Source organism: Colletotrichum higginsianum, assembly GCF_001672515.1.
Source record: "Colletotrichum higginsianum IMI 349063 chromosome 7 map unlocalized unitig_7, whole genome shotgun sequence".
Lineage (NCBI taxonomy): Eukaryota > Fungi > Ascomycota > Sordariomycetes > Glomerellales > Glomerellaceae > Colletotrichum > Colletotrichum higginsianum.
The window spans coordinates 4,253,258-4,276,259 of record NW_017263917.1 but is presented as its reverse complement, the minus strand read 5'-3'; the positions used below and the strand labels follow the sequence as shown (position 1 = coordinate 4,276,259).

Sequence of the window (23,002 nt, the reverse complement as noted above, 5' to 3'; positions counted from 1 at the left end):
AATATGAGGTGTGATCTAGAAAACGGTTGTACAGTGAGAGAGGATGATGTTTGATGCACTGCCCTTAATCAAGTCAATCGATAAGTCACCCAGCCGCTACATCGATCCGCGCTGGCACAATTCATCTGTTCGGCTTCAGTGAGGTTGGAAATAAGCTTGATCCCTCATTTTCGCCTGGAGCAATTGACTGAGGTGGCTTGATGGTGTAACTCGATCGGTAACGACGATAGGAGTTGGATGCGTTACATAATCTTTAAGACTGGAAGATGTGGCATGTGCCTCTGATGGAAGGGGTAGAACCCTGCTATGCTTGATGCCTGACAGCCTCATGCACCCTTGCTTTCTTGCGATTGATTGGACGAAAACTGGCGGCAAAAAAAAAAAGAGAGAAGGAGCCTACTATGCATTTTGGGGGAGGCATGGGGCAAAGCTCATTCACAGAAATGGCGCTGGGCTGGGCCGGACAGGCGACGTGTACAGTGTGGAACTGCCCTTCGAAGAAACAGAGTGCCAACACAGCACAGCATCTTCCTACAGGTACCTAGCTGAATACCCAAGATGCCTAGTTAGGAGGTACATACCTAAGTAGGCACTCAGGTACTTAAGGTACCAACCAGAAGAACAGTCCTTTTTCTTCCCCTGTCCCTTCCCCTGTCCAGGGCTGTGCATCTCTTTTTCAGCAGTGTTTTCAACAGTGAATCCAGCCACCATCGAAATTCTTGCGGCCACCAGCCATTCGCCAAGCCCATCCCTCGAACAAGACAGTTTATTCCAACAGCAACTCACTCAAATTCACTATTGCGTCGGCTTTCAGGTGGGAGTGACCTGTCAGTCACAGATTGCAACCTCGACAAGTCTGACACTTTCTTTTATTCTTATTTCCCCCTTCTCCTTTTCCCTCCACCTTGAGTCCCCAGGACTGAGCCAATTGTATCGGGACATTCCTAGTGTATCTAGGTACAGAGAGGTACTTTGGCCAACTTCGATTTCGACAGGACGCGCGACAACGGACGAGCAAAGCAAAGCTCCCCATCCAATTGACCAGGGGGCGGCCAACACAGCTCCGACCACCACCACCGCCTAGGTACCTCAGTTCGTTAGGGGCCCTGACCTGGACTGTCCGACTGATTGATTGACGACGACCATCTTTTCTCGCAACGACGACGACGACACGACCATCACGACCAGCAACGTCAGCTTCTCGACGAGTCGCCACCACGGTCGCCGACTCCCCAACTTTCGCATCGTTTGATGCAACAACGACCAAGCCCCTTGCGCTGCTGACTACGAATGCGCAACCGGCAGGGCAAGCCGAGTGACACCGCGTCCTACAGTAGCTCGACAACACCCATCGACACCGCATCGTCTTACTCGTCCTCGTCCTCCCCACCTCTCCGTCTTCCGCGCCTGACCTCAGTGCCGAGCTTCTTGCCGGGGACCAGTCCCCCCATCGCGCGCGTATGAGCTGGCAGATGGTTCCGGGCATGGGGTCCAACGTAGGCAACGGCATGGGCGGGCCTGGGGGCAACGAGATGGGCGGTGCGATGCAGGGCAACGGCAGCAACCAGCCTCATGCGACCGAGTACACGCTGCAGGGTAGGTCCTTTTCCCGTCGTTTCTCTCTCTTGGGGCCGACGACGAATTGTATGCTGACCCCGTCACTTTCCACAGGTGTAATGCGCTTCCTCCAAACCGAATGGCACCGTCACGAGCGGGACAGGAATGCTTGGGAGATCGATCGCCAGGAGATGAAGGCGAGGATAGCCGCCCTCGAAGGCCAGGCGAGACGGTCCGACGCGACGCAAAAGGCCCTGAAGAAATACGTGACCATCCTCGAGAAGAAGGTCAAGGACCAGGCCGCACAGCTCAAGGGAGGCGCCAGGGCGGCCGATGAGCCTGCAGAGGCAGAGAAGAATCGGGCTTTCCAGATCCAGGAGAAGCTTCGATGTGAGTTCTGTCTGGACGAACACACCGCCTCGTCAGACGGCCGCTAACACATTGCCGCAGCCTCCAAGAAGTCGCCCGATGCTCACGACAATGAGCTCGACATCGAAAAGGGTGACGACGAATCCCAACGGGCCGACCTCAAGTCCTTCTTGGACCAGTGTCAGGCCGAGTTCACCTATCTCATGGTCACGCCAGCGAACCCGCTGCCTCCCCGCGAGTCGCCTCCGCTCCCGATACTCGAAGATTTGCGTGAGGGCGAGCCGTTTGGCATCGCAGCCGGCAAGCCTTTTCAGGAGCCGCCATTCCCCTTCGCATCCTCGTCACTCGTGCCGCAAAACCATATGCGCGAAGCCAACCGACCTCCCCCTGCTCCTAACCACGCACCGCCCATGCAGCGAAGCCAGCCGACTAGTTTCCAAGTAAAGCCGGTGGAACAACAGCAGCAGCAACAACAACAGCAGCAACATCAACAACAGCAACAGCAGCAACAGCAGCAGCAACAGCAACAGCAGCAGCAACAACAGCAACAGCAGCAGCAGCATCAATCCATGCCGCCACAAAACCCCGAACCCGCACCGCCCGTAATGTACGCTGCCGGCACCGAGTGGCCCCAACCCATGTCGGTGACGGCCCGCATGCTCGACGACAACTTGCAGCGTCCTAGCCATGCTGTGGAATCCGTCAGCAGCGTCGAGCCGACGGACGAGCCCCAGCCTAGCACTCGTCCCGCACCCGAGTCGGACGCATGGGATTTCTCCGATGGCGCGTTCCCCGAGTCCAACTCGTCGCAACCCCTACAGCAACAACTCACTAACCGACCCGATACCGATGCTTTTCCAACGGCGGACAGCCTTCCCAAGTCGCCCAACCGTGGGCCTGGCTCTAATCGCCGCAAAGGCTCCATGTCGCGAAGGCGCAGTGCAGAGCATGAGCTGTCCTTGAACTCGGCCGCCCAGAAATCGGAGACGGGCAACTTTAAGCTGCGGTTTGGACTCCGAGGTCACCTAGATACGGTGCGAACCGTCATCTTCTCGGGAGGCGGCAGTCCTGGAGAGCCGGAAATCTGCACTGCTGGCGACGACGGCATGATCAAACGCTTCCATATTCCCCGTGTCGACAATCACGGCCAGACCAATGCGGCATCGGATCTCGACGTGACAGCTAACTTCTCCCACCGTGGCCACGCCGGCGCTGTTCTTTGTTTGACTTCCTGGTCGCCGTCTCCGAGCTTTAGTACCGGCGGTCGCGCCCAAGGCGACGGCTGGATATTTTCCGGTGGCCAAGACGCAACCATACGGGTCTGGGAACGTGGCAGAGTCGACCCCAAGGCCACCCTCGAGGGCCACACCGATGCCGTATGGGCGTTGTGCGTGTTGCCGACTACCTTGGGGGCCATCTTTGGCCAGAACAGCCAATACGGAAGTCCCGATCGCATCCTCCTTGTCTCTGGCGGAGCCGACGGATCTGTCCGTCTTTGGGCCGTCAGCGCACCTCCTCAGTTGACCTCTCCCCAGCCGGGCACGAACAGAGCCGGTCCGTCGGGTAGCCGAGGCCGTGTGCGCGGCAACTCGATGAGCTCGGGAAGTGCGTTCTCGAGCAACCCGCAGCCCAACATGGCATCCAACTCGCCATTTAACCACACTCTGGTTCACAACATTCCGAGACCCGGTGGCTCTGATGCCAGCCCTACGTGTATTACCCCTCTCAGTCCTAGCGGCGAAACCTTTGTCGTCTCCTACTCGGACGCATCTATTCTCGTATACGACACGAGAACAGGTGAACAGACGGGAACGATGGATAGCTCCGAGACTTATGACGGCTCCATCAACACGAGTGTCAACGCTGTCGTTGCGACGACCGTTGGACTGGAACAGCCACAGGGTGGCTTGTCTGAAGAAGAAAGCAGTGCGGGCGGTGGACCGACGGGCGGAGGCAGATCTATGGCTGGGTCCGGTGTCGAGGGCGTCATCATTTCCGGACACGAGGATCGGTTCGTGCGGTTCTTCGATGCCAACAGCGGTAAGTCGTGGAAGTCAGGCGCCGACGAGCAAAGTGCTGACCAATCTTCAGGGCAATGTACATACAATATGCTGGCGCACCCGGCATCGATTTCGGGCCTTTCCCTGAGTCCAGATGGCCGTGAGCTTGTCAGCGCAGGCCACGATGCCTCGCTGCGGTTCTGGAGTCTCGAGAAGCGCTCCTGCACGCAGGAGATTACAAGCCATCGGATCATGCGCGGCGAGGGCGTGTGCTCTGTCGTCTGGAGTCAAGATGGCAAGTGGGTTGTCAGCGGCGGCGGCGACGGTGTGGTGAAGGTCTTTGCACGGTAGACGGGGGGGTGGGGTGTTTTGTTTCGGAGAAGAGACGAGAAGAAGCAGATATACAACAGCATAGCGTCTGATAAAAATGGCGTCGACTCTGGGTCAGTGCTCGCTCTGGACGCACCTTTGATGGTTGCTTTAGCTTGGTTGTCGGGGGGGGCATGAGACCAAGGGGGAGTGTTTTGGGTCCCTTTTTCATTGGGGGGGGGGGGGGGGGGGGGGGGTTTCTTTCGCCAGCTTCTTCTTTCCATGTCTCTTGGGCATGACGGAGGAAGTCATGTGCGGTGTGGTACTTGGCTCCAGAGCAGAGCAATGGGCTCACGAGCCAAATACGACAGGCGACAAAAGATGAAAAGGCCCTAGCTGGAAGAACGTAGGGAGGGTGATGACCGAGCAGGGGATGTGATTAGGGTTGTGGGCGGGAGTCGCCTGCCTGTGGTCCTGTTGTAATATGTATCAGGGCATCATCGTATGTTCACCACACGTTGATACCCTCCTCTGGCAGACCCCCTTTGGTCTGGTCTGGTTTGTTTGCGCGGTGAAGCTATTCAACAATGCGTATAGGTGAAGGCTCGGTTTCTCAGTACATAGTTGTTTTTCTCCCTTTTTTTCTTTGGGGTTTTTTTTTTGCACTGGAGAGGAATAGACGATTGTATGAGTGGTAGTATATTGTATTATTGTATGAGATTGGGGGTATCGTTTTGACTAATATCATCATGATGGCTTCGTTCCGTCCTGAGAGAGGGATAGGACCCATAAAAAGTTTTTAAGATCGAAAAGAGAACATCCAGGAAGTGAAACGTTCAGGGAGACAAGGCACGTCTAAAACTCCAACTCCTCGACCTCCATGCCGCAGCCGTTGCAGGTCTTCACCGTCATGCCGTCCTCGTTCTCGACGGCGCGGCCCCAGTCGTGGACGTGGCGCCCGCCGCCGACCGAGTCGCCAAACCCTTTCGGGCCGGCGCCGGCGGCGACGGTGGCCTGCTGCCTGCGGATGGCCTCAGTGCGCGTCTTGCGCTTGAGGTCGTTGAGCTTCTCGCGGAACTTGGCCTCCTTGCGGCGCTTCTTGTCGGCCTCACGGCGAGCGAACTCGGCATCGAGCTTCTCGGCGGACCCCCACTTGGTCGTGAAGGCGTACTCCTCGACTTGGAGGCGCAGGAAGAGCATCATGTCGTGCCAGTGCGACTTGTGCGGGTTAGGGCGCGACAAATGCGGCAGCAGCTCCGGGTCCTTGAGCTCCTCATCCGTGAGAAGGTAGTCCTCCTTACATTCGGTCTTGGTCAGTAGCGAGTACTTGTCTGGGTGGGCGTCCTTGCACGCGTGACAGACCCGTACGCCAAACACCTCGTCCCAGACGAAGTCAATCTCGAGGGAGCCGCAGTCGGCGCACAGCTTGCGGGCGGTGTCATCGGCGAGCACACTGAGGCCCGGCTCGAAGGGGCCAGCCTTTTGGCGGCGGAGCTTGCGGAGCAACTGAAGGCGTTCCCACTCCTGCGAAGACATGCCCTTGGGCTTCTCCTCCTGTGGCGGGCCGCCGCCGCCTGGTTTCGTCTTTGGTACGAGCGCGGTGTTGTGTGGGTCGTCCTCAGCCGTAAGAAAGCCGCCTTTCGTGTCCGTCATGGCGGACATGTTGAAGTCGACAAATTTGGCAAAGTTGCGCGCCGGCCGGGGCGCAGCTTGGGTGTCGCGGGCATCGCGGTTCGTCGCCGGATGCGGCTGGCGCGGGTCGGCAGCGGTCGAGATGGACGAGTGCGGGCGTTTGCGGGAGAGATCGGACGGTTGGGAGGCGCCGGCCTTTGTAATGTGGACATCTTGGGTCGATACGAAGCCCGAGGCCGTCTTGGGGGCGGAAGGGGCACCAGAGGCAGCCAGCTCGGCATCGCGGCGGTCGCGGATGGCTTTGGCTCGAAGTCGAGATTCCTCCTACATGCGGAAATGTATGTTAGAGAGGTTGACCAAATTCAAGGTGCACGAGGAGATGACCTGGAAGGACTCACCATGCGACGGGTTGCCGCTGGGGTTGGTGGTGTCGCAGCGGGCCGCGGTGCGGATGCCGGGTTCGGCGGTGGTGTTGAGGGGCGGACCATGGCTGTGTCGTGATCGTGGACGTTCGGAGTGATGATTCGTTCTGATGAGGGTATCCGGGGAGTCGTCGTCGCAGTGTGCGACAGAGGCTTGTGGTTGGGAGGATGTGAAGTGAAGTGGGAGACGTGAATGGGCGTGGAGGGGCAACTTTTTGGGGGAACGATTATGTCACCAGTGAGTCGCGAATGCACGTGCCTTCCCGCGCTGACCAGGCCACACCAAGAAAAGGGAGGGGGGTTCCACGGGGGAAGGGACCGGCGGGACCGGCAGAAACGCCGGAGCGATTGCGGCTACCAGGAGTTGGAGGTTAGAAAATGGCCAACAGACAGGCGTGCGGATTAATAAGCTGTATATTGACGAGCTAAGCATCTATGCGACGATTGCCTCCAACCCCTATTCCATCTCGAGACACAGGAACACAAGCGTCCTGGTAGATTGGCTGCCGCATCGCAACCACCCGGGTGGACGAACACATGCTTCAGAGCCTCCTCCACCCGTGTTCCCCGGTGTAACCAATGACCGTTTTGTTGTCCATCCCAATGAAGAAGAAAAATGCCACCCGAGAAAAGACGGATGCCCGTTTTTTACTCCTCCTTGGCACCACCGCGCCCGGCACGCTCGGCGGTCTCGATGGCCTTCTTGTCGTTCTGGACGGAACCGCCCTGGAGACCCTGCATCAGGCCGGCGGCGGCCTTGAAAGGGCGCTTAAGGTCGCCAGAGGCAGGGTGGCCGAAGACGTGGATCTTGACGAGGTTGCTCTCGAGGGCGCCCTTGAGGGGAATAATGGACTGGATGAGGAGGGGGTTGGTGTACTTCATGTAGATGTGCATGAAGCCCATCATGGCGATACCCATAGCCTGGGAGCGGAAGGCCGCGCGGAGCTGGGTCGTGTCGTAGGCGTGGATCGTCGTCGTGACGAGCTTGCCCTCCTCCGAGGAACCCATAGGCGCCGGCTCAACGTACTTGAGCGTCGTCAGATCTGTGATTTGTTCTGTCAGCGTCTCGCGGTCTTTGGATAACCCCGCGCTCTCGCGCCCAAGTCTGTTTGCAACGCTTTTTTCTCTTCACGCACCCTTTTTCTTGTTGATCTTGGCATGGACGTAGAGGTAGATGATGGCGATGATGAGGTTGCTGGCAATGTAGCCGGCGCGGCACAGGTTCAGGACGTTGGGGTCATCGAAGGGGACCTTGCGCGAGACCTGGACCATGCCAAGCATGATGATCAGGTTGGTGCTGCGGGCATTGTCAGTACTGGGCGTCGGCACAACGTGATCGCGGACGGCAGCGGCATGCGCGAGCAGAGACTGCAATGCGGTGATGCGATGGCAAAAGCGTTCAACGGGCGGACATACATCTGAGGGCTAACCATTGTGGCGGTTGAATTGTCGAAAACCTGGGAGGGGAATAGGTTCTGTGGGAATGGACGAGGGAGGAATTGACCCGTGAAACCGTGGCCGATGTGAAGAGAAAGGGCTGATTAGGAGGAGGGGGAGGTGGAAGTCGTCAAGAGCTGGCTGGCAAAGTAGAGGACGAGGTTGGAGAGGCGAAGACGGCGCGACTTGGAGTTTGGCGAGTTTTTGTACGGGTTTAGCGCATGAGGGTCCAGCGCCGCTCTGGCTGGGCCGCTGGAGAGGGTGAGGTGGTCGAAACGGCGTGCGGCCTTGGCTGGGTTAGGCGGAGGTGGACCCAGAGCCAGCGAGCAGTGCTCAGTGAGTGGCCAGTGAGTGGCCAGTGGACTACAATTACCATGTACCCAGGTAGTAGGTACCTAGCTCCCACGGGCGGTCCAATTCGGGGTCCAGCGGGATGGCGAATTGCGAAATGGCACAATTTTTGGTATTTTTTCTTTCTGCTTTTCCCTTGCCTTATCGGAGCAAACAGCGATCCGCAGTCATGGGGGGTACTTTTGGGGACCCTTTCTTCTGTAGCCTTCCGCCGCCATCCATGGATGGACGCGCAGTGTGTTGGTTGCCTCCGCTCGTCTTGTCGCTCGTTCAGTTTACCTAGGTAAGGTTGGTAGCTCAGTTCATGTTGCTCCGTCCCTTTCCCAATACACTAACTAACTATGCAACCCCCGTTTCTGTCGTTCTTCAACTGACGCAGTACTGCAGTACTGCATGCGTGGCAATGCGCAATCTTGAGTTGTCGCAAGCTAAGGTACCTAGCCAAGGTAGACTGAACGTAGTCAGCGAGACATGCGGGTGGCTGGTCATGGTAACCAAAGTCGACGCCACCAACCCCACGCTGCTCCGATACTTCCAGTAGACATGCTATTTGTTGGAGATGCAATAAGGACACGTTCGTCCATTGCAACGTGGGGAACTAGGAAATCCCGTGGTCCGACACCCACCACCTGCCTAATGCAGACAGCTCTCCCCTTCCGCCTCATCTTACAGCTGAGATTCGGTCATGCAACTGTTGACGAACCAACACATCTATCTCATGGCTGCCTCATCTGACAACTCCCAAATCAACTCAAACAGGAGTGTTCAACCATGGACCAGCATCAACGACAACTGACTGCACTTGTCATATTCCAGATATGTACTCTGGGGGCCAGATGCGCCCCACGACAACATTTACATTGTAGAATGGTTTCATCAACCACGAACGAGTTCAACCGAATGAGTTGATAGCTGCTCCAAAGTCCTGGGACCAACAACCTGAACGGCATCACGTGCGTGGTCTTGCCTCCGCCCACCGGGGGTTGCGCCCCATCCACGGTACGTACCCGCTGACTGAGCTTCACCGAAGTTCGCGATAGCCCCCTCAAGCAAACGTCTTGAGCGTCGGGAGGTATGCCGTGTACGCCTTTCCAGTTGTAGGCTCCATGCTGTACATGTAGTCCGCCCACCAAGGTCCCGCCGCCCACCAAAGCGCTCTGCAAACCCATTAGCCCACAGGTACCAGGGGACAGTCACAATTCATCGGGAACGGCTACTCACCCCTTCCACTGCTCCGAGTTGTCGGCGAGGTGCTGGAGGGCGCCTTTAACGGCCGTCTGGCACTGCTCGTTGGCGCCCGCCCCGATCTCCCCGAGCACGCCCTGCTTGTTGTTGTCCTTGAGCCACTTGGTCGCGACCGCGAGGCGCTCCGCGCCGATCGTGCTGCTGACGCACGCCTCGTTGGTGCCGGATCCGTCCGTGTCGAGGTACTGGTGCATCTCGTAGTAGAGGAGCTTGCCGGTGGCATCCGCAGGGTCCGTGAGATCCTTGAGCGCGTCGCCGGAGCCGCTCTCGATCTATAGATGAGGAGGGTCAGTCAGATGATGATTGGGACCAGGGGATGAGGGAGAAGTGAGGGGAAGGGGAGGGGGGAGGTGTTGGGTTAGGCTCGGAGGAACAAGCATACCCAGTGCCAGGCTCCCGAGTAAGAGTTGCCCTCGATCCAGATCTTCTGCTTCGTGGCGCCCGCGGCCCGAATGTTGTCGATGGCTGCCTGGTTCAGGTCCTTGACAAGCGAGTTCTCCATGTCGTGGTACTCGTTGTTGGTGTCGAAGATGACCTTCTCGTTGTCCTTGAAACGGGCGGCCACCGTCTTCCACCAGGCGCCAAAGTCGGCCGAGCTGGTGATGATGTTGCCGTAGTACCGCCCGTAGTTGTGCGGGTCGATGACGGCGTAGGAGCCCTTGGACGTAACATCCTTGACGAGCTGCCAGAGTGTTAGCAACTGTCTCTCTCTCTCTCTCGCTGCTCCCATTCAACTGCTGTCACTTACATCCTCGAGGCCAGAGAAGTACGTCTCGTTGATTGTGCCGGTCAGCTTGTCAGGGATGATACGCTCCATCATCGTTCCGATACGGAAGGTGTTGAGGCCCTGGGATCTCAAGGTCTGATAAACGCAATCAGCTGGCATGACAACTTCGTCGCACTAGCACGTCACTTACATCGATGGCAGTCTTGTTGGGCCATGTGTACTCCTTGCCCAGCTGGCCGGGCAGCGTGTTTTGGCCAAACTCGCCGCCGCTCTCGTTGACGCCCAGGAACTCAAACTTGCCGGCGCGCTTCTCCTTGGCGCCGTCGATGGGGGCCGCCAGGACCGACGCGACGGACGCAGCTCCCAGAGCAACGTTGGAGAACTTCATGATGTTTCAAAAAGGATAAAAGAAAGGAACGAAAAGGGTTAGGCTGTGAAAAGAAGGTAAAGGTCGGATGTAGTCCCAAGGGAAGCCAAGACCGACTTCAGAGTTGCGCCAAGGCATGGCAGACTTTATATTCTTCAAGAACCCATCCCCTCTTCTTTTCGTCTCGTTTACAGTTCAGGGGGTCTCGTTGGAGGAGGGGGGTGGTTCAAACTTGGGACGTGAACTTTCTAGAGGGCGGGAATCCTAGAAACTCTTCAAGAGAGGGGGGGGAAAGGGCCGCCATCATGACGGACTGCCATGCTCCGTCCCATCTATCAAGGCAAAACAACACACGATTTGTGGGAAAAGAGGGAACGCAATCAACGAGGGGACCCGGTCCGGCGTGGTTGTTTGATCTGGTTGGAGGTCGTCAAGCCCTCAGAAGAGGTCGAGGCTCACTAGCTAAGCTTGCTTGGCATGGATGATGTGCCGTGTGGGGTAGTCCCGGCAAGGCACGAGGACGACCTCGGGTCCTGAACATCCTGGCGCGGTGGTATTTGTCGCCTTCGAACCTTGCAGCCGGAATTCATCGTTAGTTGATGCCGAGTGTGCCGAGGATTGCGGCGGCTTCGCACTGTTGGGGGCCTTTGTGCCCGCTGTCTGGGTTAGATTGTGCGCAGGTTTAGTTGCGTAGACTACATCATCGCTCAGGGGTGGTATATTAGCGTAGACTCGCAGAGTGACATTCCGGTTATATTAGTCAATGTACGCGGGCGATGAGTGCCGGCAGGAGTGACTGGCGAAAGAAGCATTTGTGCGGACAGGACAACTGAACGACGCGGCTAGCCCCTCCCCTCAACTCTGTGCTGGTGTTGGTTGGAGATTCAGAGGGGACGGAATTAGTCGTTTCAAGTCGCCGGGGGACCTCCCTCCGCGTAGTCACTGGTATAGCACTTGGAATTAAGGGATTGTCAAACCCCACACTGATCATTAAGATGGGACTCCGAGAGCACAGAGAAGACATTGAGCTGTGGCCTTGGGACAACAGGTTGGATGTGGTGTATAGATAAACGAGAAGATAGCTTACGGTGCAAAAGAAAATCGCGGTCAACTTTAAGTGTTGTTGCTCGACAGAACATCAGATCAGGGGGGCAAATCATTGAAGAACAGTTGAGGCTTCAGGGACATGAAACCTTGATTCGGCCGAGGTTGAAGATTCTGGTCGCACAAGGAGATCCTTGGGTGATTGCAAACCTTGGATAAAAACGTTTCATCGGAGTAGGCGGTTCAGGAAACGAACGAGTCGACCGCAAGCCCAATCTGATTGTTGCCGTTCTGAAACAGGGTGGGAAAGAGAAGTGATGAGCGACCCGGAGCTGGAACACAATTGCAATGAGACGAAGGAGCTGTTCAGAACTTCCACCAATAAACGGATGATGAATATTGGTTGATATGGACACAAAGCAGTCAGTCGAGTATGTTCTGCTGTTGACACATTCTATACCTAATCAGATTCGCTGTTCGGAGGTCCTGCGAGGGAGCGGAACCGTGGATGGCAGTGGCCCGGGGGGTGAACACAGAGTCGGCTCCGCACGGAGCACCGGCTCATCACGTGACACGGACAAATTCTGGAAGCTCGGAAATTCTTCCCGCGTCGCACTCGAGAAGGAGCATCAGAAGGCGCGGCTACCAGACCGCAGACAGGGCCATCATATCGTAAAAAACAGAAAAGAGGTGTTTGCGAAAATGCAGCCAACAAGAGCCCTCCTGAAGAGATCCGTGTGGAAGGGTGAGTTACCAATACTGACTGGTGGTGCATTGCGATTCGAGATGAGCTGACGAACCCGCCTCCAGGACCGCACATCGTCCCGTAAGATGACACCCACCCACCCACAACGACGAACCCTCGATCGAACCTTTGAACCTGACCACGTTGCGAAATAGTCTCCCGATCGTACGGCCCCAGCCCGGACAGAAGGTCGTCCCCATCCGGACGCAGGCCCGTTCTGCGACGATTCTGCCCAACTTCGTCGGCCTCAAATTCCAGGTCTACAACGGCAAAGCATACATCGACGTGACGATTACCGAAGACATGGTCGGACACAAGCTGGGAGAGTTCTCGCCGTATGTGCCGCCCATTGGTTATTTTTGTCGAGGAGCTAGGGAGCTAACCGAGCGCAGGACGAGGAAGCCCTTCATCTGGACCAGATTGTAAGGGGGAGGCAACGTTCGACTATCATTCGGATGGCAGCCGGGGAAGGCAGAGGAGGAAAAACGAATGTACAACACTGTCAAGATACCAGCGATCCAACTTGTAGCATAATCAATTGGGGCCTTGTGCCGTTGATGACCCTCTAACTAACTGGGCGTTCATATGAGCGTCCAGTTCGTGCCACTCTCTCTCCATTGTGCTTGAAGTGCCCGTTCAAAAAACCGGTCCGCCCTTGGCCATGCCGTGACTGAACCCCAAACGCCAAACCCGAACCATCCAACGCCGTGGTATATATACACCGGACCGAACGCAAAGCTCCCCCGCGCCTCTCCACGAAAGAAAGAACGACAGCCCTTTCATCGGTAGAACTCGCTCCTCTTCACGTTGACGCCGTACTCGCCGACAGCCATGCCGAGATCCTCCATGGTAAGGACGGTTCTGTTTTGACTGCCGCCCTGTCCACCGCCGCCGTAGCCCGGCCTCTGGATGCCCAGGGGGCCACCGCGGCCCTGGTCCTTTGCGCCCGCCGGGCCTGTGGGCTGGCCGGGGATGGGGAAGCCTGCGGCGGCGCCGAGGTTACCCATGGGGTTATTCGCGTTGGAGTTGGAGGCGCGGATGCGGCTGTACTGGTAGGCGTCGGCGGAGATGTCGGCGATGAACTTTTGCGTCGCGAGGGCGAGCAGGCGCGCGAGGCGGGGGTCGGTCTGCGGTGGTGGGGGAAGGCCAGCCTTGGTCATGTAATAGTTTGTAACAGCATCGGGGATCTGAGACCAAAAAGAAAACGAGTCAGTACGGAGCTCAATCACAGCGCAAACGAGAGGCAATTGCGGCGACGCACAATTGGAGCATAGTCATCCATCTTGGTCAAGAACTCGCGGAGGGACATGTCCTTGCGGGTGATGGCCTTGGGCTCGGGGCCTGGTGCGACGGCCTCAGAGACAGCAGCGGCGTCGGCCGGCGCTGCTGCTGCTGTTCCTTCGGCAGGGGGCGCCGCCTCCTGCGTGTTCGGGGCGGTAGGTGCCTGTTCGGCATTCTCGGGGGCGGTGGTAGACATTTCAATCGTTGCGCGTCCGTCTGGCGGACTTTTTTTCTCGATGGTGTTCTGTGATGGGGGATTGGACTTGACGCGACGAGATCCCGCGAGGCTGATGAGGCTGGTGATGGTGATGTAAGATGGTGGTGAATGTGAAGTGGCGTTCCCATCACGTGCTTTTGAAGGGGGGGGAACTCTAGCCACAGTTGACAGCTTCTCCACTTCTGGAAAGGTACAGAGTACGGTCAGTGCACTTGCCCGTGCCAACCTGGACGGACTTCAGTGGAGCTTCAATATCACCTCCTTCCCAAATTGTCGCTCATCGAATCACCCCCTAAACGCTCAGCTTGTTTCTCTTGGTGATGATGAGTACGGCTCTCTAAAGACAAATAGACCCTGCATCAAACTCTTCCTTATTATCGTTAGTTCGTTCCGCTACGTTGGCGGGGCGGCTGGACCTTGAATATGATCCTGGTTAACAGTAGAATGTGATAGTACTTCGTACTTCCATCAGCGAGCGCCTTATGATTCAGTTGTGCCTGAACTTTTGAATCCTCAATGAAAGACATGGCCATGAACTTGGCGTGATTAACGCCAAAATACAAACGGATAGTTGTCAATCATGTTGGCCTAAACTCAACCCTAGTAAATGTAGATTCTCTGAGTCGACAACTCTTCCTGTTTCTGGAACCACTCCCCAAACATGATACCTTGGATATAACAACACCCAACAAAGTCGAACTCAGCTTTGCTATCCCTTTCATGGCGGGGCCTTATTGTAAACGGGTAGTTGCCCCCATCGAATACCCAAACCTCATCTCCTGGCAGCGTGTCCCAAGGACCCATCCCCATCATGCCAGACGCCGTAATAAAGAATACCTGGTTGCACAACTGACTGGGCATGTGTGACTCCTTGATCCAGAGCTCACCAGGGCTCTGTATTCCCTCTTTAACAAATCGCCAAGCGTTTTCCAAGTCTTCTGCATTCGGCATTCGACTTTGTGACTCTGGATCATCTTCGTCGCGCGGTTCTAGTATGTCGGCAACAACAAGCCGGCAAAACTGTTCATCAAACTCGGGCCGGGTAGCGGCAGAAACCCCTCCTGGTTGACTAGATGCCGCGAGCTTGTACCAAGCCCGCAAGTTCTCGGATATTCGGGCATCAGACTCCGGTGCTGTGCTTCGTTGCGGGCTGATGATTTGGACCGTATCAACCATGACACCGGAGACGCCGAGGACACGTGTCGAACCAGCGTGAGCTTCGACTGTGTTTCGCAAGAATGACCGATCCAGAGCCCTTCCGTTGCACGCGTTGTAGTGATCATGAGCCCAGTCCCTGTAGAAAGTATCCGCGTCGCGTTTCGGGAACCTCTTCAAGTCCATGGCCCATCTAGAAATGCCCTCGGTTGCAATGTCGTCCTCCAGTCTGGGATTCAGCACAAGTGGCTGGAGACTGTCCGTCGACAGGATAGCATCCAGTGTCAAAGAACTGAAAACCTCTGCGACAGATGATTCGCACGTACGCAGGCCGGTGTACTCCAAGTCTACATTGTCAGGAACCAACCCAAGAAGCCCAAAGACTTTGTCGCGCATGTCCGTTGCTTTGCGATTACGCCATTTGGTGACTAGGATCGAAGGGAGATCAGAGTTGCGTCCGTAATTGATCCATACAATGTTGGCTGATAGAGCATTCATTTCCTGAAAATCTTCGTCGAGAAGAATCCCCATCAAAGAAGGCATGTATTGTGTTGTCCAAGTATGCATGGCTTGACTGAGGAGCTCCCATGACAGCACCTTCGGCCCCCAAAGAATGGTCTTTCTTTCTGGCAGAATAACTTCTTGTACTGTCCAGATGCGTGACCACCAGGTATTTCCGTGGGGATGGATCAAGTACAAGACTTTGAAGACCTTTATGAACTTGTCCCTCGTGCTGAGAAACTCGGGCACGTTGACGTCGTCTGGTGTCGCCATGAACTCTAGCAGGTGAATCGCGTCCTCCACCCCAGATTGAGGGACCGATTCCGGGATCTCACCCATCCAAATCAAGCACTGGCGACACTTGGAATAGATATCGCCCATCATCTTCACCTGGGTTGTCTTCTCGCTCAGGTTGCTCTGATCAATGCAGATCTGATCCGCCCATATTTGTCTCTTTCGATTGGTGTACCGAAGCCTTCGTAGCAGTGCATCCAGGTTGGAGGAGATCCCAAAACTACACCCCGATACTTCGATACTCGTTTTCCCATCCGGTATACCCCAAACGTAGGACACGGCCTCGTAGTCAGGATTGCTGGAGAGTGATACAATGTGGACGTGGCATCTAAGCGGAGCGGCTGGACCTTCGTCTCCACTTGGAAGCAGTTCCATGATGCGAATCTGATCTCCGGAAAGCATGGTTGACAAAGAAGTCGGTTGGTGACCTGAATGTTTGTGGCGATGGATAGGGAAGAAGACCGTTGTTGTTCTCCTTTGGCTGCACAAGTCGCGGGCGAAGCGTTATCAGCGAACCCCTCAAAAGCAGGGCTGCATTTGACCAGGGCTGTATTTGAACAATTGCTCGCAGAGCATTTTTCTTTAGCCTAAAGACCCATGCGAGTTCAATCCACATACGGAATAATCGACGTGATTGAATGGTGTGGTCTGACAACTGCATCTACAAGCCCCCCTGTTAAGCAACTCCACTCCCGTCTACGGCTAACCGCCAAAGATAAGACGCAACATCTACATCTAAGCGGCTGTCTTCTGCTTGTGGACTTTAAATGATACTTAAGCACCATAGGAGTGGTGTTACGTTGAAATTATAGAAAGAAGGGTAAACATCAGTCCAGCAGCAATAATCGTAAGGGACGAGGCAACAGAAGTCACATTCTTACTTTAGCGTTGGCCTAAAGAAGATTATCATGGCCAGTACATTCAGCAGCAGGGGATTACCTCTCTTATGGCCTGCATAGTAAGCATGACTGCATTAAGGTATTAAGAAGGGGGGTGAGGGGGGATGGATATGCGGCACAGGATTCTGAAGGCACCTAAGAAGGCCCCTGTCAGCTACTCCATAAGCCGTTTGGACAATTAGATTCTTGTTAATGCTTGTAGCAGTGCATATCGCCTCAGTTGCTGACCCATAACTACTGAATGATTTCGATAGTTCTGAGAAACAAAAGTTGTCGTGGTGACAGAATTTCACCCTGTGCACATCCACCACATTTGGACAAATGGATATGATTCCAGTCGTCTGGCTAGGTGTATTTGCCTTCGATCCCGGTAATCATCATCTCGACGCCTCTTTCTCGTAGCTCAAATGTGACACATTATGGGCGGTGTTGGGGAGACATTGAAGAAGCCCACCGCCGGTGCATTGGACGGCGGCGGCGAAGACCGTGACTTTTGTTCTCCGGTAAATCCTAGCCATTATCTTAAACTCTTGATGCCGGCCTCTCGCTGAGTTTTGGACGACGCAGAGCGCGTAGATCCAACCAAATACATCGAATCTTCAGCCCGGCGTGAAGGCATTCGTATATTGAAAGTTCGGGAACAAATTACCGAACAGGATAGAGACTGGATCATCGTCAAGGTTTAAACTTGCGAAAGTCTTGAATGACGTGGCTTTTTGCCCTAACAGTGGTTGAGAACGATTTAGTACGGGATCCTGAGATCATAGGTATGGACCAGCTGCAAAACCTTAGAGTCTCGTTTCGATGACTCTAGCTGATAAGTAACCATGAGGCGGTTACAGGCCCCCAACGGGCGATGAGACTTTTCGTAGAACCCTAGGCGGTTTCTGGCGAAATGGGTATTCTTAAAGGATTCGAGGGCTCAGTCAATCAACGGGAATTTGAACCTCCAATCCATAGCCATCTCGACGCGTTTGGGAATGAACTTTTCCGTTTGGAAAAACCGGCAATGGGGCCAAAGACTCCAGAGAATGGAATCAATGTTGGAGCTCACAGCTGGTAGTTTATAGGGTATCGTAGCTTGTGCCTCGTGTGCGTCAAAGCATCTTTGGACCAGAGTTGCGGGAAATCCATAACGATTCAATCTGAACACACACCCTATCCTCTCCAGCCATGCCTGATGAGGAAGTATGTAGAGATTCACCTTGCCAACAAAGGAAACACCGAGAGCCGACTTGATGAGTCTTCCGACAACGCTATACAGACATTCGGTAAAGTACTTGGCATTTGTGAAGTCAATACTTTGTCGGTAGGTTGGAATGCTGAGCCGCGACTCTCGACGCTCAGGGGTTCGTTCTGCTACTTGGATCCGCCGCTAGAGTCCTGCCTCGTCGTCCTGCGCCACGGCTTGTCGAGTATTATGCGTGGCTCCCAAACCCGGCTCTTTGACGGTAATTTCCACGCGAACGGTCAAACAGCCGTCATTCAAGGGATGCCATTGTTTGGGTATCACAACATTCAGCCGCTTCTCAAAAGGCACTGCGCATTTTCGGGGTACGGCTTGAATGGGACTAGCCAACGCCACGATCCAGCAACGTCCCGCCACCTCATTGGACTTGGACATCTCAGCCCTACCGGAACATCTTTTGGTGTAGCAGGAAAGACGCCACAGAGCCGGGAGTGATGAAGATGACTGGGGCTTGTCTTGCTGAGGACGACTTTTTGACCCAGACTTCTTCTCCCTTTTATCTGCTCCTTTTGAACTTGGAGATCAGTCTACTGCCCCCTGCCACCACCTGAACCTCGAGTTGTTCAATTGTCGTTGGCCACGTCGAGAAACACACAGCCGAATATTGTGCATCGTCACGACCTGAAGACATCGCCCACGATGTTCTCGACCACCTTCCCAAGTTCATTGTTGTTCTGGGCCATCACGATCGGTTCCTTTCTGTTCTTCCCTCTCGGCTCAGTTGCGAAGACGACGGCTGGTGCTCTTGCGCCAGTCAGCCTCCACTCCGAATTGGCATACTCTACAGCGAGGGCATGCGCAGCCGGTTGCCTTGTGCATAACGGCATCTGGGTGTGTGGTGTCAACGCCGGTTATCAGGATCTCGGGGTCGCCCTTCAGTGTGGCTGCCAGTCGATCAACGGCTGCTACTGCAACACGGCTCTCGCCAGCTCGGCGACGTCTTACATCTCCTCGTGCGTCAGCAAAGGATGCAGCAAGGTCGACAACTGGTCGGTCGATCTGACGAGCATGCTCAACCTGTACGACTCATACTGCGCGACCGCAAACGTCGCAGTGGACGGCACGCCGGCGACGACAACGACAGCTGACGGGAAAGCATCGTCCCCAACAGCCTCAAGCGTTGCGAAATCGCCAACCGACAGCCGGCCGGCACAGACTTCGAGTTCTGGGACGAGCGGAACGTCCTCGGCAGATACGCAGCAGACAGCAGCGGCCGGAGGAGACAGCGGACTGAGCAGATCGGATATCGTGGCCTTGGCAGCGAGCCTGGGTGTCGGAATACCGAGCATGTTGATCGCAGCTCTGACTTTGTATTTCCAGATCAGGAAGAAGCGCAGGAACGCCGCCACGGCACCAACAACCGTTCATGCGGTGGCACAGCAGAGCGCCTACGGGGGAAACGGGCATGGGGGCACACCCTCCTTTGCTCCTGATGCAGCAGGCCCGAAAGCTTGGGGATACCCGTGAGATGAGATTGCCGATGGCCCAGCGCGATGGTGTGTGTATACATAAGAGAGATATATATGTCCTAAGGAGATTGTTGTGCCAGCCCGTTGTTGTTTTTTGACATGTTGTTGCTGCGGACGAGGGTCTAGTAATGGTGTGAGTGGTGTGAGTGGTGCATCAATAATAAAGCAAGCAATTGGTGTGCTGAAACTCTTATAAGAGATGATACAGATGAAGCCTGGGCGCGAACTCAACAAACAATGACACAGTGGCAGTGGATGAAGGGCCAGGGACGGAGCTCGACTTACCAGCTTGGCTGAACGCCCGTCAGCTCGGTTGCCTCTGCAACTAGGTGTGGGATCCGGTTGTCACGGCTCAGCTGGTCTAGACATTCGAGAGCAAACAGCCGAGCATCGGGAGGCGTCAAGGAGAGCTCGGCGATGACCGAAAGCGGCCAGATCAGGCACCTTGCCGCAACAGAGAACCGGTCCTCGGAGAACTCGAGATACTCTCCACAGCTGCCCAGAACCTCGACGACAAGAGTCGACATCTTTCTGTTGGCAGACCTCTGGAGCCCCTCGTAGTCCGTCTCGTCGTCGGGATCCGGCCCTCGGTCGAGCATCAGAGATGCCTGCATCCAGATGACGTCGTTGAGGAACATCCGGATCATCCTCAGCGAGTTCCAGTACCGTAGAACCCGAAGCGAGGGATAGCGAAAAGACATGCCCTTGTACGACATGGGGGACCTCTCGCCGGGTAGCCTTGCGCAGAACCTCCATTCTTCCGGAACCTCCTGGCCGAGCCTCGCAGTCGCCGCATCCAGGCCTAGCGCCTCGTAGAGGACCTCGTGCCTCTGAGGGTCTTCGAGATGAGCGATTCTCGATCGCAGAGTAGCGACTCGGTCGACGATGTCCGTCATGTCAAGGAACGGATCGCCCAGGTCGAGGTACGGCCTGGCGCCCTCGTAAATCTTCAGAAATCGGAGCGGGACGGGCGTCTTGCTGTGCGCGCAGCACGTGCGGATGTTGCTGCTCAAGTGGAAGAAGAGCTTGCGGCCAAGAGGCGTCTCGAACTGCCGGGCCCCACGCAGGCGGAGGAGCTCGATGGAGCCGAGCGTATGGAGGTTCCAGCTGTCGAGAGACTGCTGCCCAGAAAACACCATGGCCTCGAACAGTCCCAGCAGCAGCACGGCCGCCAGCGTGCTGTCCTCGACGGCGAGTTTCGGCGAGCTCAGGGCCTGGTTGGTCTGGGACAAGGCGTTGGCGTATTGGACCCTGGCCTGCTTCATCATCCTGGGGTCGGATATCTTGAGCGACAGGCTGGCGAAGGAGGTTGCCAGTAACGACGCCGACATGGCGTTGTTGCCCGTTAATCCATGGGGGCAGAGTTCAGGGAGGTAATCAAAGGGCGAAGAGGCTATGTAGTCCGTCATGAAATATGCGCGTGCCAGATCGCCAAGGGGTTGTGAGAGAGTCCGATAGCGAACGACGGCATGTTCTCGGGTTGGTTTGGCGGCGGCCGGTGCTTTCGAAGAGATGTTGTCGTGTTTGATTACGGATCCAACAAACTGCGTAGTTGTGATCTTGGTTGTTACTGATCCTGACGCTGTCGCCGACTCCGTGCTTGAGCTTGTGCAATGCGACTGCTGCTGCTGCTGCTGCTGCTGTTCCTGTTGTTGTTCTTGCGACTCTTCCCCGGCTTGCGTCTTCGTCCTCTGCCTTGTCTTGGCCGGCAAACGCCTCCTGGGTTTCCTATTCTGGACTTTGAAGGCGGCGTTGGCGGTCTCGTCCCTGAAGTAAAACTCCGAAGGATCCCTGTACCCGGGACAGGTTATTTGCTTGCGGGAACACTGGGTGCATCCGGGCTGCAGGCGGTCGCACTGCGGGACGGGAAGCAAAAGGTAATGTTAGCCTTGGCTCACGTCCGGGGGGAGGGGGGAGGGGGTGTGTGGTGGTTTCGTTTTGCGTCGGTCAACGCCCGTCGTAGGGCTGATGGGCTGGAGTTCGGACTGAGGGATAACATGTACACAGAGGTACGAGCGGACCAGTAGGAGATCAAAGGGGGGAGGGGGTTTGATTTGGTTTGGTTTGGTTTGGGGGAGACAAGATGGAGACTGGGAGGGAATCTTTGTTACGCACCCTGAGTCTTCCCTCGCGACAGGGGCCACACGCCTCTGACGGACGGCCTAGGAAGACCATTGCTGGCTTATTGGGTTCAAAGACGGGCTCTGAAATGAGTGGTGGTACCGGTGCGGGATGGTGGTATGTTCGGATCGAGGCACGCTGCAGAAAGCCGCCCCCTCGTGTGCGGCAAAGACACTCTGGAGATATTTCGAGTACGACGCGGATCGGATGTGGATGTGGGATGAGGAGTCAGTCAGGCTTTCTTTCGTCGTTCGTGGCTGTGCTTTGGGGGCCAGTCGCCGCACTTCCGCCAGCCCAAAGACGAAGCAAGATGGTCGGATGAGACCGGAATCCCGGCAGCAAAAACCACTCTTCTTGGCGTCGTCGAAACACGCTCCCCATTTGGTTTAGCCCACGTTGCGCGGATATGAACAACCGCAACTGAGGCTCAGCAACTCCACACTTGATCCCTGCCATTGTGTAACCGGGGCAGCGGGCCCTCTACCCGATTCTGGGCTCCCGGAGTTGTTCACCAGAGAGGCGAGCATCTTGCAGATTCAAAGGGCCTGCATAACCAATGTTGGTGTCGGAATCCAGATCCCCTGCTCAGCGTAGGCGTGGTGTTCATTTGACAACAGAGAGTGTATGCATGTATCATCATAGCTCCGGGGAGGAGTGAAAACCAGACAGAACCGTGGCAAGGTAGCAGCAACCCGTCGAGAATAACATCCGTCCATCATGTTAAGTTTCATGGTCAACTGCATGCAGGGGAGCTCCCTCATGCAGTGGCATAACACTCTTGGAGAGGTAAGTCATCCATTCACTTCAGAGCCCTATATGTTATTACACTCGTCATCTGGCTGGCTCTAGCCATGGACTCAAAAGGACCCTGGACTGTTCCCCAGTTTCAGTCCCGACAGTAGCAGTGATCTTCATCCTATGTGTAGGGCCGGAAACGAACACTGAGCCTGCTCGGCTCCCGGAAAAGCCAAGGCGGTACGGCCCGAATCTGGTACAAGCCATGCGGCTGAGCCATCCAAACCCGTTGTTTCTGGTCACGGCCACAGTGCTACAGTCTACCGGGACTGTAGTCGCGACCTTATATGTACGTTGCTAAGCAGTTTTGGCAAGCTCGCTGATCGCTTGTGCGCGTGGCCATCTGGGCCCCTTATAGCGAAGAATGCTCCAAAGTCCACGCATGATGTTTCGATAGAGCCCAGTGCAATGATATACGCAAGGGAGCTTCTTGATTCTGAACTTCAAGCTCGGGGTTTACAGATTTTCATCGACAATAATCGAAATGTAGCCTCTCTTGTGGCGCATAACTTCTTGCACTTGCGGTTGCGTCCTCCCGTCCTCCTTTACATTCCTCGCAATCGGTGGATCTGGATTTCCCCTCCCTCCTCTCACGGTCTCTCAATGAGCTGGGGAAAGCTCTTTTCACCGAGGGTTCTAGGTCACCACCTATGGAAAAACCTCGACTTTCTTGGTGCAACGACCTCTCGAGGTGTCCAGACGCTAAGGAACCATCCAGTCATTCTCAGCATTTGCTTCTTCTTTGGTGTTTGGTCACTGTCAAATACGTCCATGTCGGACAAGTAGACGTAGCAGACGTTAGCTTGCCCATACCAC

At 55.7% G+C, this 23,002-nt stretch overlaps 9 protein-coding genes across 9 annotated transcripts; 3 read left to right on the top strand and 6 right to left on the bottom strand.

Moving 5' to 3' along the window:
- Positions 1–1,460: 1,460 nt before the first annotated feature.
- On the top strand, positions 1,461–4,277 carry CH63R_10973 (WD repeat domain-containing protein; the record flags this gene model as incomplete). The annotated part of the gene is made up of 3 exons (XM_018305947.1): positions 1,461–1,596; positions 1,672–1,947; positions 2,008–4,277. 3 exons carry the CDS (start codon positions 1,461–1,463, stop codon positions 4,275–4,277), a joined length of 2,682 nt encoding a protein of 893 aa, XP_018155371.1.
- An 813-nt stretch (positions 4,278–5,090) lies between these two features.
- Positions 5,091–6,355, bottom strand: CH63R_10972 (DNA repair protein; the record flags this gene model as incomplete). The annotated part of the gene is made up of 2 exons (XM_018305946.1): positions 5,091–6,191; positions 6,266–6,355. 2 exons carry the CDS (start codon positions 6,353–6,355, stop codon positions 5,091–5,093), a joined length of 1,191 nt encoding a protein of 396 aa, XP_018155370.1.
- A 582-nt stretch (positions 6,356–6,937) lies between these two features.
- Positions 6,938–7,722, bottom strand: CH63R_10971 (Phosphate transporter; the record flags this gene model as incomplete). Its single annotated transcript, XM_018305945.1, has 3 exons — positions 6,938–7,332; positions 7,426–7,657; positions 7,720–7,722. 3 exons carry the CDS (start codon positions 7,720–7,722, stop codon positions 6,938–6,940), a joined length of 630 nt encoding a protein of 209 aa, XP_018155369.1.
- A 1,400-nt stretch (positions 7,723–9,122) lies between these two features.
- CH63R_10970 (Cellulase) lies at positions 9,123–10,437 on the bottom strand (the record flags this gene model as incomplete). Its single annotated transcript, XM_018305944.1, has 5 exons — positions 9,123–9,234; positions 9,299–9,594; positions 9,705–10,004; positions 10,071–10,184; positions 10,240–10,437. 5 exons carry the CDS (start codon positions 10,435–10,437, stop codon positions 9,123–9,125), a joined length of 1,020 nt encoding a protein of 339 aa, XP_018155368.1.
- A 1,431-nt stretch (positions 10,438–11,868) lies between these two features.
- Positions 11,869–12,631, top strand: CH63R_10969 (37S ribosomal protein S19; the record flags this gene model as incomplete). Its single annotated transcript, XM_018305943.1, has 4 exons — positions 11,869–12,205; positions 12,271–12,286; positions 12,361–12,540; positions 12,598–12,631. The coding sequence occupies 4 exons, from the start codon at positions 11,869–11,871 to the stop codon at positions 12,629–12,631; spliced, it is 567 nt and encodes a 188-aa protein (XP_018155367.1).
- A 353-nt stretch (positions 12,632–12,984) lies between these two features.
- Positions 12,985–13,682, bottom strand: CH63R_10968 (Transcription initiation factor TFIID 23-30kDa subunit; the record flags this gene model as incomplete). Its single annotated transcript, XM_018305942.1, has 2 exons — positions 12,985–13,392; positions 13,467–13,682. The coding sequence occupies 2 exons, from the start codon at positions 13,680–13,682 to the stop codon at positions 12,985–12,987; spliced, it is 624 nt and encodes a 207-aa protein (XP_018155366.1).
- A 621-nt stretch (positions 13,683–14,303) lies between these two features.
- On the bottom strand, positions 14,304–16,055 carry CH63R_10967 (Heterokaryon incompatibility protein; the record flags this gene model as incomplete). The annotated part of the gene is made up of 1 exon (XM_018305941.1): positions 14,304–16,055. One exon carries the CDS (start codon positions 16,053–16,055, stop codon positions 14,304–14,306), a length of 1,752 nt encoding a protein of 583 aa, XP_018155365.1.
- A 2,385-nt stretch (positions 16,056–18,440) lies between these two features.
- On the top strand, positions 18,441–19,268 carry CH63R_10966 (uncharacterized protein; the record flags this gene model as incomplete). The annotated part of the gene is made up of 1 exon (XM_018305940.1): positions 18,441–19,268. The coding sequence occupies one exon, from the start codon at positions 18,441–18,443 to the stop codon at positions 19,266–19,268; it is 828 nt and encodes a 275-aa protein (XP_018155364.1).
- Positions 19,269–19,551: 283 nt separating this feature from the next.
- CH63R_10965 (C6 zinc finger domain-containing protein) lies at positions 19,552–21,445 on the bottom strand (the record flags this gene model as incomplete). Its single annotated transcript, XM_018305939.1, has 2 exons — positions 19,552–21,126; positions 21,386–21,445. The coding sequence occupies 2 exons, from the start codon at positions 21,443–21,445 to the stop codon at positions 19,552–19,554; spliced, it is 1,635 nt and encodes a 544-aa protein (XP_018155363.1).
- Between the last annotated feature and the right edge of the window lie 1,557 nt (positions 21,446–23,002).